This window comes from Sceloporus undulatus, chromosome 2, assembly GCF_019175285.1.
Source record: "Sceloporus undulatus isolate JIND9_A2432 ecotype Alabama chromosome 2, SceUnd_v1.1, whole genome shotgun sequence".
Classification (NCBI taxonomy): Eukaryota; Metazoa; Chordata; class Lepidosauria; order Squamata; family Phrynosomatidae; genus Sceloporus; species Sceloporus undulatus.
Window position 1 is genome coordinate 243,978,352 of NC_056523.1, and position 14,059 is coordinate 243,992,410.

Genomic DNA, 14,059 nt, shown 5'->3' on the forward strand with positions numbered 1-14,059 from the left:
ACTGCTAAGTTTTCTTTATTGAAAGTATTTTTTTTAATTACAAAACTATATATATATATATCTATCTTCTTTTTTTGGAAGTCAAAGGAGCAGTATGCAACAGAACTTTATTTATTTATTATTTATTTATTTAAAAAGATCATTTAACAGTCATGAAATAGTGAGCTGGCAAGGAATAATGTATTGTTAGCATATTGAGGTTCAGCTTGGGAAACAAAGCCTGAGTTGCCCTAGAGTTCTCTGATTCCAGAGGATCACCCACTGTCCACATGGTCCACTCCCAGAACAGACGGAACACCCACAGTTCACACTGCTCCTCTCCCAATGCAAGAATGGAACCATCAAAATGGAGCAATAACAGTGTCGAGTTGCACCGCTCCATTTTCTTTGCCTCCTGTAATACATGTGCACCACTGCATGAATGCGCCACTTGCAATTGTAAACATCTTCCTTGTCTCACCCAGCTGCTAGCCCACTGGATGCTGCATGTCCTGCTGCTTGATTGCATGATTTCACTCACATAGGTAGTATGCCAGTGTGCTAGTGTGCACCTTTCGGTTTGGCTTGGAGCAAACTGGGGTTATTCTGTTCCTGTGTTTAGCCCTGTAGCAAAATTTCATCCTGGTTTCCTCCTGTTTTGGCTATGTGCATCATATAAACAAGTATGGCTTGAAACAGGGTGAAACCATTTCTTTTTGTCCATGTGGACAGCCCCCAGGTCTTCATTTCAGCTCAAGCAAAGAAATGCATTAAGCCTTTAATTAGAAATGACTGCAGAGTCCTGCTCATGAATGAGCTCCCTTTATTAGAGCACCTGTGGTGTCTCACTCATTCGCATAATCTATTAACTGTTGGCAGTAATGGTTACACCCACTTAATTACTGCAGTACAATTATGCCTCTGTTATATCTGAAATGAGCAAATAACAGAATGGTTGCAAAGAAGGATTTATCTCAACAAACTGTACTGGCAATACTCACCCTCCTTCTTCTGAGTACTTATGACCAAATGCAAGGATGTCTGATGCTCGGCCGCTGCCATCACATACAACAACTGGAACTGGTGGAGTGTCACGTAGATATTCCAAGACAATAGAAATTACATTGGGTCCTCCTTCCACAATGAGAGCCACCACTGGGACCCCTTGCCCGATCCCTGGAGTGAAACATACAAAAGAAAAAAGGAAAGACAAAAGATTCCAACAAATCAAAAACACACGACAAGAAGGAAACAAACTGAAGTTATAGATGGCACTGTTTGGCCAAAGCAGTACTTAAAAGTCCATCCCCTAAATGCTGTATGTCTCATGAAATCCCCTGCAGAGAATATAACCTATATTTATATGAGGAATAATGTGTTAGCTAATTAATATACCAGCAGTAACAAAGACAGGTAAAGGAGCAGTTTCTAAGCAATTTCCCAAACATTTAAAAAGATGCTGACATAGTTGGTGGAGACCCCAAGTTTCCCTCCACCTTTTTGGGTAACAAATCCACTGCAAATGTTTTTTCTTCTTCTTTGTACTGATTTAATTGCTTTAATTGCTGATTGCCTCAGGAGTGATTGCATTGATATTGAATGAATGAATGAATGAATAAAATTCAGTTACACATTCAATTCAATCCAGCACCTCTATGCTTAATGCAGGAGACTCATCAATATAAAAGCCCCCAACTCATTTCAATGGGCTGAATAGCTCTGAGAAGCATTGGGCAGCAATCTTCCTACCAAATACCTCTTCTACATTAACTATGAGCTACATATCTCAACTGACAACTGCAACATATCAAAATTTGGCTGAAGTCTTTACTACATGATTTTGAAACCAATGAAATCCACAATGATATCTGTCAATCGAGAGACATGAAAACATACACCCCCTTAACATGTAAGGGCAGTATTTAAGTACTCCTGAGGGACACATAGGGCAAGTATTCCATAAATTTTAGAATTCTCCTGAAAGTTATACTTTATAATATATCTTAATCATAGTATTTTCCCACCTAGAAAATGTACTAGTCCACACCTACCTGGGGGCCTTTCATACTACATAATTTAGTGCTTTCATTCCAATTTAACTGTCATAGCAGCATCCTCCAAAATCTTGGATTTCCATTTTAGGGAGGGATATGTATAATTCTCATCCAGAGAGTTCTAGTGCTTCCCTCAACTACAACTTAAAGGATTCCATTAAATGTGTAGTGTGAAAAGGCCCAAGACCATGCTAGAATCCAAGCTTAGATTCATGAGGTACTATACCACCACTTAGTTTGTTCTGTGTTTTTTTATATTTAACAATTTTTCAATTCTCAACAACTGATAATTAGGTGGATGTGTTCTGCAAATCAGAAGAGAAGATAGGAATACATTTGGAGAACCTAAATTGAATTTATCATTGATTATTATCCATATACCCATCTCCCATAACCAGTATCAATTACAGTTTAGGTCCACAGAATTTATTCTTCTCTTTTCTGTTGACCTATGGAACAACACACCCACCCACCCCAATCATCAGGAGAAGACAAAGGAAAAAAAGAGGACAGGTTGGTATAAGACATTTTTCTGAATAGGGTAAAGGTCAAGGTGACAACTTTCTTCCAGTCAGGGACCCTAAATACAAAAGCAGCTTCAGCCTTCCTGCAGATCCACCATGTCAGCCCACTGTCTCCTTCAAATAGCATCTCTTGAAAGGAATGGACTTTCACTGCTGAGATATGAATCCATGAAGTACAGTATCATGTTCTCTATCTTCATCTGGAGCTATTTAAATCCAAGACAAAGAGATGCTTGACACATCCTTGAGCATTTTAGTATCCTAGAGATGTTGCTTAAATACAACATTATAGTCCAGCTTCTCTATTCAGTTTGCTCATTTTGTCAGGCTGGAGAATCCAAAGTTAAGTCCCTTTGCTCTAAGTCACAGGCTGAGGAAACATATTCCTCAGTTTATTCATGAGAATCAGAGTGGATTTTTGTCAAAAAAGACAATTAAAAGAGTACAGTATGACTTCTGAATCTGTAGGGGATATGTCCCCAGTACTGCATCCAGTGAAAAACACAGAGAATAGTGAACCCAATATTCCCCATAGTTGTCCAGAGAATTGCACTGGGGAACCTCCAGAGGTTTAGAAAGACATATTTTAGTGTATGGTAACATCAGTGATACTGTTTGCTCAAACTTGGAAACTGACTGAAGTACTGACGATGGAGGAATGCATTGTTAAAGTCATTGAGCCAGCAAAAACGGCCAACTTAGCAAGGACGGTAAAGGATAAGCTAATCAAACACCTTTTGAAAGATTGAAAATCATTTATGGATTGTTTGAGCAATACAAAATATAACAATGCAATAATCTGTAGTTACTGTGTTCAATAATTTTAGTAGCATTGTTTAGTTGGATCTGTAGTGTTAGAATAATATTTTCCTTTTTTCCTATTATAATCAGGATGGGAGGGGGGTGCCAGAATCTTATTATGTAATAGTTATCTCTTCTCCCCCTTTGCTCTGTTTTTCTTTGATCTCTTTTGTTTTTTATCTTCTAAATATATATTACTTTGATTTTAAATTAGAGTGTTTGTGCTATAAATTATTATTAATAAAAGACCATCTTCTTCCTTATGCATGCAGGTCAGGATTCTGTTTGTCGTTTTGTTGTTGTGTGCCTTCAACTCATTTCTGATTTCTGGAGAAGTTCAGGTGCCCCTATTACAGGGGTTTCTTGGCAGAATTTGTACAGATGGGCTCTTGCCCTTGCATTCCTCTGAGGTTGAGAGTGTACGACTTGCCCAAGGTCACCAAGTGGATTTTCATGACCAAGTGGGAATTCGAACCCTGGTCTCCAGAATCACAGTTCAGTGCTCAGACCTCTACACCACACTGGCTCTCATATGAAGCTCAGAATACAAAAATATAGCTGACTTTGTTCATGGCTTTTGCAACTTGTAAGTGAGGCAATTTTTCCTAAGTAGGAAGCATAAGGTGAAATGAAATATCTTCTGTTATATAAAAGCATTATGTAACAACAGCTTCTCTTTATTCATATATTCTATAACATCAGAAGTACCACTTGAAGAGAGGAACTTTTAATTCAATGTATTGATGGCTTCTCTTCCCATGCCTCATATTTTTCTCACTATGCACTTCTAGCAATATTAAATCCCTTCTGACCTTTGGTTCCACTCCTTTGCCTTTCTGTTAATCTCTGTACAGATTGCTTTTGCAGGCTTTTTTAGCAGCCTTAAAACTTGTTCAGTAATGGGAACAAGATGCTCCCCTTTCCTCATTCACAAGTCATTTGCAATTAAGTGTCTTGTTCTGAGGCTGCCTGTTTCAAGATATGCTTCAGTTCCCAGGTATTCAATCTACACCTCTGCAGTGTGAATTATCTGCAATGTTGACAGCAGCATTGGCTGGGTCTTTGCCCTACTAGGTTTCTGGAAACTTGACACCATGGGTAACCCTCAGAATAACAAACTCGGCATAAATGAGTTTGCAAGTGTGTGGCTGTGTGTCTTTTTGCAGAGCGGAAAAAGGCAAAATTCATTTATCCACTCTGTTGTTTGACGATTACATGAACCCCCCAGGAAAGCATGGATGTGAAAAAAACAGAAGCATGCAGGAGCCTCAGGCAGGTTTGATCTCACATGAAACTTAGGCCTGTTTCCAAGATGAATCAGGATGCTTAAGGAAAAATATTTTTCCACACGCTGAATTCCTGATATTTGCTCTACAGCAGCACATTTTGCTGAAGCATTGCCCTTTATTGTGCTATCAGAAAGAAACCTCGTGGCTAAGGGTTTCTTTTGCAATGAAATAAAGGAAAACTGAACATCTCATAGACACATACTAATTTAGCATGGCCCATATCTCAGTTGTTACAGCTGATATAGCATTAAATCAGCAATGAGTTGGAAGATACCTCAGAAAGGATGAGTTCTGGGATGCTATAAAGAATGATAGGAAATGGCTCAGAGGCATTATTTTGTACAAAAGGCTTGCTTTTAATGGCTGGTTGTATGCTTGCTAGAGCCTAAGTTTAAATGCTTTTGGATTGCAGGCAGTAGGCCAAAATATTCAAGAATAAGCAAATTTAAATTGAAACTTCAATAAATTTGCCATTTAAAAGAAAAACACTCACAGGCATTTCCCTGGCTGCCACATATGCTCCATGAATGTCTTGATTGACATTAGGGAAGTATATCAAAATGTATTCTTTAGTAAATTATTTGACCATGCCCTGTGGAAAAGGTTGATTAAAACTTTATCTACTCATTGTTCTGTCAAAAGTCCCCTTATAACCACATTTTTTCAAAATTTATATCAAAGTCAGGAGAAATGAGGCAATTTTCTGTTTAAATAAACAGATGAAAAGATTTTTACCTAGGTTCTTAGATTTCATTATCTACATTTTTGATCAAGATTTGAATATTTAACTTGAAAATTAATCAAGGATCATACCTGAAATTACAGAGGAGCATAATAGGCAAATAACAAAAAATGAGGGGAAGGGGGACAGAAAAGAAAATGATCCTCTAATGTCTGTGGTTTTACAGGGACTGCTTAAGTCATTGCCATACCTTAAAAATATTTGCAAATATTCTCCACTGATCCAGAGATCTGATTCTCTCAGTGAGAGCATCCATGAGCGAAATTCTATTCAGGACATCCCACTGGTGGAGTCATTTTTTTTTTTTTTTTTTTTTTTTGGGATATTATCCTTCTTTCTACAGTCCCTAGCTTCTCTTTTCTGATGTTCCCAATCCCCTATAGCAAATTGTCAGGGGACACTGGTGACTATAGAGGAGGGAAAATCAACAAAGATTTCTGTCTCTTCCATTCAGCCAGCAGAAAATCTTCATTGGCTCAAAAGCCAACAACTGATGGAAGGAGCTGTTTCATTTGTAGAAAGATTTTGTTTAATCCACATTATTGTACGAATAACCCATATGGATAACTAATTGTAAAATACCAACCCCATGGTACAGGTCTGATGTTACAACTTGGGGCTATTGCCATAGCATCTAGGGGCTTGTCTACACTTGCCAGAAAAATCTGGGCTTCCCCTGGAGTTTTTTGGGCCCTGTATTCCCCCTCAAACTCCTCTTCCCTTATCTGCTGAACAAAACATGTGGTTGTGGTCCCCACTGCTATGGGCGCAAGTCACTGAGGACAGAGTGAGGTGCCCAGCCTCAATCTGACCTCAGACAAGCCCAGAGGGACTTGTATCAACGGAGCAACTTAACAGGTCGCTGAGGGACCGGTAACCGCCTGTGATCTGTAACTGCCATATTTTGCTTTGCATTTCCTAGAAAATCCAAAGCAAAGCAAAGACAAAGCCCTAGGAGCTCCAGATGAAGCAATCAACCTGGGAATGGCTGAAATTTAACTTTAGCTTATAAACATAAGTATCTAAAGTAACAGAAACCTGCTGCAAGCCATATCTTATTACTGTAAGGTGGCCTAACCTGCTTGCCTGTCATACGTTATGTTGTGTCTGGATACAGATTCAGCTTGATTACCCATATACAGTCAGCCCTTCTTATACACTGATTTTTTATACACGGATTCAAGCATCCATGGTTTGAAAATGTTCCAAAAAAGTATAAATTCAAATATCAAACCTTGATTTTCCTTTTTTTTTATAAGGGACACCATTTTGCTATGTCATTATATTTAATGGGACTTGAGCATCCACAGATTTTGTTATCCACAGGGGATCTGGGAACCAAACCCCAGCATATAGCAAGGGTCCCCTGTACTGTTCCAGCTACAACCAGACACCAAGGAAGCATCCCAGGGTACATAAATGCATTAATTACTGAACATAATGTGAGAGGAAAATCAGGACATAAGTAAATGAGCATTCCAATGCATTTGATGGTGGTGCAATGGTCAGAGAAGATGCTGGTGATGACAACTGAACGTCCCTTTGCCTTCCCAGCCCCCTTCATATATTCTCAGGCATAGGATGACAAAGGGAAGTCCACAGGTCACATGAACAGGTACTGAAGACACTTTACAATGTTAGAATTTGCCACTCAGCTTCAGACTTCCCTACATTCTTTTCCAATTCATGTTTACTCTTCTTCTGGAAGAATAATTTTAGCTCTAAAAATCCACCTAAAATGCACTATAAAATACTAATATTCTATACTAAAATTATATGGAAGACATTGCCATCATTTCAAAACTCAGAAAAGCTGACCATCTGGAAGTTCATTTGGCTTTGGTAAACTAACACCAGTTATTTAATTCAATGTATATACTTACATGGTGGAGTGGAAGATTGTTCAGAAAAATACATTTTGGGGGGATTTAGATATCTTTAGGTGAATCATTAGGCACCTGACCTTCCCTGCTGTCAGTGTAGCAGCTTGAATTATTCAGTCTACAGTCTGGCACTAGTTCAATAAAGTCAGCCAGTCCTGTGATTGTAACTTTAATGTGTGGAAACATTTGAAAGAAAGCAAAATATCCTGAACAATACTCTACTGAAACAGACACTTATAAGTATTGCTTCTTAGGAGTTGTTCTGTGACTCAATCCATTGTTTTAAAACAGATGGGAGCAACATTTGGACATGTCCTCTGAAACTCCTAGAGGGCTTCATCCTTTGCCTTTCGCCACCAGCTCAGCAGCACAGTAGCAATAAACCAGTGTATGCTGCATTAAAACAAGGTGTGCAGGAAGCATGGCCTTGCTTTAGTGATAATTTCATGGTAAAACTGGCAGCTTTGGGAGAATTGGGTGGCCGCAAAGACCCTTAAAAAAGGTGGGAGGTGGAATCACATGTGGCTGGCGAGTCATGAGCAACTCGATTCTGTTTTGAAAGGGGAAGTGAAATAGCTTTTACTCCAAGAGGAATAATTTTATGAGAAGATTAAAGCTTTACACTGTAACACTGTTACTGCAGTGTTATAGTCAGGGAGCATGTGTCTGAAAAATCTGTACTGAAACAACTTGGACATTCCTCAATGACTTGTGTAAATTCTGTTCCCTCTATAAATTTATGTAGCTTATACATTGCCTCCAAGTGGACATTATTTATTCTCTTTCTGTCAATTTCAAGAAAGGCCAACAGGCACCTGCCCCATCCCCTTCTGACTCCGAAGGTTCCAAGCATTGCTCACAAACCTCAGGGCCTTAAGAATGTGAGACTTAAAATTGAAGTTGATATTTCAGGGTGCCCAGTACCAAATTCTGCAGTTGTGTAGTGAGTGATGTAGATTATGGAATCATGGAATTCACACATTCTTGCTTATATGTAACATGTTCTGTTATCTTTCAGGAGAGTTTTCTAGCCATGAAATGGCACCATGCAGCTTTGTTAGAAATGATCAGGATTTGACAAAAGGTGCATTGCAAAAAACAAACACTACCCCTTCCCATACATCCCCACCCATGAGTGCATTCACTGGGGAGATTTCAGGGAAAGGAGATTGCAAGGACAAAGGATGCCTTGGAAAACAGTGGCGCAATTCCACTTAGACTTTTTCAAAACTGACAAGGCATCCATCAGGGAAGTTTGAGATACAAAATAGCCAGCTTTGGATCAAGACATCAAAACCTTTGAAATCCATGACTGTGAAACACCTGGATACTTATTGGCCAAAGTTGTGCAAGCCAATTACTAATAATGAACTGGACAGTTTGATACTATCCAGTTGTGGGTGGACATGCTTTGATTTCAAGGTTACTTTGTTCCTTTCTTTCCATTTATGACAGAAATATATGAAGAAAACACTTTAAAAAAATAAAAAAATAAAAAGTACTATTTGTTCTCGATTTTCTCAGCATGCTTACTGTGTTCCACCAACTGTTTCAAAGAGAAACATAATAGCTACTTTCTACTGAGGACAAAGAATAGCATTCACATATATAAAAAAAACCCAACAACAACAGCAAGGCTGATACGCCAATTTCCTTCCTAGGTATGGGAATTAGAATTAGACACTAGAAACTAAGAGCAACAAGTTTAACCTCCCTCCAAACCCAGATTATGAGATGAACATACAGTTCCTCCCTCATGTTTTTATTACGGCTGCAGAGGAAGAAATCAATGTAAGTGTTAAAAAAGAGATCCATTATAAATTATTGTATACTTAATGGGTCAATCATAAGAACTGTTGAGTTTTTGAAACATTACAGTTTTTCTTCCCCGGGAGATGAGGATATGTCAGCCACTGCACAGTGGAGAAAAAATATTATACCAATATTGTCACCCAGTAAATCTGTATCACCCTGTAATGAGATAACTATGAACAAAGATTTAGGATCACGGTTTATCAGTCTCTGAAATGACTGAATATATCCTGCTATTAAATTGTCATGTTTGCTCTAAATGCCAAAGAGCAGCTGTTCAGACTAATTTAGACACTGTGTCCCTGATGATTTGATTCCACATATATGCAAAGAAGTCAACATTCAAGCAGTACAGGCTAGCTGTTATATAACTAGGATTCAAATGGTGATAGAATGGCATTTTGCCCTGATGCACTTACACTGCTGTTTGTACTTGATTGTTTAATTGCTTTCTGATACTCTGATTGTGCTATATTTTGGTAGCAATGATTTAGAGACTGGATTTTAAAGGATATTTTTCAATAAATTACAAAAATGAATATTGTTTTGGGAAAAACCCCTAACCTAGAAAAATGCTTTCTATGTAGACAGAACAGTGTTTTTTAAATTTCAGAGTTTTATGCAGGTCATGCATTCATTCACTTGTTTTTACAATGATACAAACAATGAAAAAATCCTTGCAAGTAAGAATGATCACTAAGTGAAACCTCAATGCAACAGCACCATTGTATTGATTTTCTATTTAAACAATAGCAGCTGTGGTGGATACCTTTCCTGCTTACTTCAGAAACAGAATTCCAAAGTTTAGTCACGCTGAATATTTTGTTGTCAAGCCTCTAGAGGCTAGTGTACTCATTCTGAATGAAATCAATGTACAATCTAAAAGGATTTGATTCTGACTTTAAAAAGGAAATGTGACTAGCAAACACAATTTAGAAACAGATGGGCCTTGTGAGTACACCAAATTTCCACGTTCGGATATCACGTTCAAAGCAATAAAAGTAATGTTCTTCTCAGCAGAGTAACAGTAATGTACTGTACTTAATAGATGTTGTGGCATGACCACAGACTATTCATTTCAAGTCTCTTCAGCCACACAGCCTGATCCAATTGCCACAGATGTAGTTTTTGCCTAAGGAAGAGGCTAAATGCACTGCAGAAGTAATCCAGTTTGACACCACTTTAACTGGCCTGGCTCAATGCTAGGGAATTCTGGGAATGGTAGCTTTGTGAGACATTTAGCCTTCTCTGTCAGAAGTGCTACAAGAAACTACAGTTCCCAGAATTCCCTAGCACTGAGCCAGGGCAGTTAAAGTGATCTCAAACTGGATTAGTTCTGCAGTGTGTTTTGGGCTGAAAAGCATTAAAAGGCAAATACTGTTAACAGCGTCTCCTTCCCAAACTCGAGTTTACATAACAGATGAGAGTGTTACTGAGGATTCCTTCATCACTGAACAGATTGCACTGATCTACTCAAAGGATACACAGTAAAATGTTTTTCTCTGAGCTGAAACAGATGGTTGGGTAAAGCTGGCTTATAGCCAGCTTGGGGGCATGGCATTTAGACACACCATGCCCCCGAGACGCCTGGAAACCGTGCTGGTGATTACATGCCGGTTGGCTTCTGGAAGACTTGGGGGCATGGCGTTTAGATGCCACTCATCCCAGAGCCCGTGAAAAGCTGGCTCCAGTAGCAAAGGGGACACTTTTTTCTGTCCCAAATAGGAGTGAATTTTTGAGACTCCTATTTGGGGCGGAAGGTAGCCGGATTGGGGCCATGGCATGTATTTGCCGTGGCCCCCACTGCCATCTGTTTTGGCCCTCAGTTGTCTTACTATTTTCACAACACAGAGATAAAGAACTATATTGTAGCCAGAAATGTATTATATATACTTTTGCTAGCTTTAGAAAGACAGTTGGGAGTGTTAGTATTAATGTAATTCTGAAGGCCATTAGTCAAGACCAGACAATTCTTATAGAGACACTTGGCTATAGATATAACATGAAATTGTCCACCATGGTTCATTGTATATGTATTTAGCTGTGAAATGATCTGGGAAATTAAGCATCTCAAACTGAGCCAGAAAATATACTTGAAGTATATAGTATTATCACCTTTCAAGAGTAAGTGTAGTGTAATATAATAATATAAACTCATCCAAGCCCCTTCCAGAACTGAGAGGAGAATGATGAATCAACAGTGTCATACTTTAGGAACCAAAAAAAGTGGATCTATTTTCAACATCCTGGAATGTAGTAGATGCCAGAAAGCAATCCGCAGCAGTATAATGTTCAGTCCTGGCAATGGGTCCCCAGCTGCACACCACACAAATGTTATGAATCAAGACATTCAGTATTTTTATCTAGTGAAGCAACATCTTCCCATAGTAACTTTGATAGATTAAACAGTTAAATGGCACAGGTTGCCTCCTCAGTTAAGACTATAAGTATTTAGATATAAAATCAGTATGAAAGTAGAAGCAGAAGATGGCACAAATGGTGACGTAGGTTTGTCTGATGTGGTGCTTCTGGCCATCAACCTATTCTTAGTGACTCTTGTAATTTGCAAATGCCATCAGAACAGGTAAGAACAATTAAAACTAGCTTAACTTATCATCAATAATCTGCTCCCAAATATACCTAATAGAATCATACTGTATCATTCTGCAGTCTGTCTAAACAAGACAGTAGTACCCTAGTACTTTAGAGACTCAGTCTCAGCAGATCCATTGACGTAATTACTGAATGGTAACTGAACAGAAAATATCATTGATCTAATAGTCTTGTGATTGATTCTGTTTCCCAAAGTGGAGCCAATGCTACAGCTATTTGAGCACCTGCAGGAGATAAATTCCCTGTCAGAATTTGTTTGCTGGCAATGGATTGGCTTCATTAGTCAGGTTTAGAATAGACCCACTGAAATGAACATCACAATCTAGACTAATTGAAGCCCTAGTGGGCTAAATACAATGTTAAATTCAATGTTAGTCCCTAATTAGAGCAGACTCATTGAAATGAATCAAACTTGTTAGTCACAAGTAATGTAATTCCATTGATTCCAAGGGGGTATGGTCCACATGGGACAAGCACTAGATCTAACCCAGAATCCACCCATCCATCTCGCACTCTTTCTCTCTCTCTCTCAGTCTCCCTTCCCTCCCCCTTTCTCAATTCCTGCATGAAAGGTGCAGTAACCCTGAATCCCAGCATTACTAAATGACATAATGCAGGGAAAGTGGCAAATCTATAACATTCTTTGATAAATGTGGATTTTACCACTGAGTAACCAAGCTAATAGGCTGTCTCACAAAATATAATTTATCCATAAAATCCTCTTTGGTTCCCCATTTCTTTTCTTGATTTTTTGCACAATACAGTTAAGTTGGTTTAACTGAACACATGTCTAACATAATATATTCCATTACTGACTGATGAACTGCTACTGTTTTAAGCTCCTTAGTGTGCACACAGTAATCTTAAGTCAATGGGTTTTAAAAAATGCTTTGTTTGTTTTATATCACTGGTGGGAACATAACATTGCTGGTAGATCAAGTATTGTTGACTTACCACATTACCGCACTACACTCTTATAGTGCTACTATCTCTCTTCTCATCCTGAAGGAGCCTCAGAGACGCAACAGAGGGAGGAGGAAAAGATTCCATCTAGCCCCCTCTCCTCATCCTGAAGTGCCCCCCATCCTGAAAGAGCCTTGAAGAGACAACAAGGAGAAATGGGAAAGAGGGCTAGATTCCCCCTCCAAATCTGAAGCCACAGCTGCAGCTGGTCCAGAAAGAACAAGGAAGATAGGCTGGGAGACAGCCGAGGAACTAAAGCGGGGAGGTTAGGAGGTGAGCACAGGAACCCAGGGAGGCATGAGTGGATGGGTAGGGAAGCAAATGAACAACAAAGGGAGGAACCATATAGGGAGGAAAACAGCTACTGGGCAGCAGCAGTAGTGGTGGGTGTCACTAAAAGCAGTGATACCATAGCTAACACTTGTTGGCACTGCACACAGAGAGGTGTAGGTGGCCCTCCCTGTGTAACCCCTCACCTAGAAAACCCTATGACGAGTCATCCCAAGTAAGGCAGGATCAGAGAACTAACAGAGAGACAAGAAGAAATAAAGGGAAATCACATTTCCAAGAATAGATAAAGGCATAAGAATGATGGGAAGAAAAAAGGTAGATGCTATCCAAAGCAGCACCGCACATAAAATAGGGATGTGGGATGTGAGAAGCATGAACCAAGGGAAGCTAGACACAGTAAAAATGGAAACGGAATGCATGAACATAGCAGTACATAGCAAACAAAATGGACAGGCATGGGCCATTGTGAATCAGACAATGACACAGTGTTCTACTCAGGGAATGAAAAGAGAAGAAGAAACGGGGTGGTTTTCATACTGAGTTCATCATACGGAGGAAAATTGGAAGTTTAAAGGGGGTTTATCCCATGAAAATCATGCAATTACTATTAAATTGCAATTAAGATTTTCACACACAGCAGTCATTATCCTGGGAATAACCCAGAAATAACCAGGCAATAAACAGCAACAAATATTTCACAGGATTTTTCAATATACAATATACATCCTCATCCACAAAAAAGGAGACAGAAGAGACTGCAGCAACTATAGGACTATAGCACTGATCTCCCATGCAAGCAAAATCATGCTCAGAATTCTGCCTCATAAGCTCCATCCAAAGAGAGAGACAAATCCCAGAAGTCCAAGTAGGGTTCAGAAAAGGAAGAGGCACTAGGGACCACATTGCAAACATATGATGGCTAATGGAGCACACGAGGGAATTCCAAAAGAAATTCAGCAAATGTTTTATAAACTCCAGCAAAGCCTTCAATTGTATAGATCATGAAAGGCTATGAACTCCCTTAAACACATGGGAATGCCAACATATCTGATAATTCCAGTGAGGAATCTGTACTGAGGACAAGAGGCTACTGTCAGAACTGAAGAAG

The 14,059-nt window shown here is 39.1% G+C and overlaps 1 protein-coding gene across 5 annotated transcripts in view; it reads right to left on the reverse strand.

Moving 5' to 3' along the window:
- The window catches only part of LOC121922110 (transient receptor potential cation channel subfamily M member 3), a 459,242-nt gene that overhangs the window by 113,920 nt on the left and 331,263 nt on the right, over nt 1-14,059 (reverse strand). For 4 of the 5 annotated variants that reach the window (XM_042451065.1, XM_042451064.1, XM_042451067.1 and 1 more), the window contains exon 7: nt 981-1,155. In XM_042451065.1, the coding sequence (XP_042306999.1) occupies nt 981-1,155 (175 nt within the window). Of the gene's footprint in view, nt 1-87; nt 1,156-14,059 lie in introns of those variants that run through there. The other variant, XM_042451068.1, reaches the window with a different exon arrangement.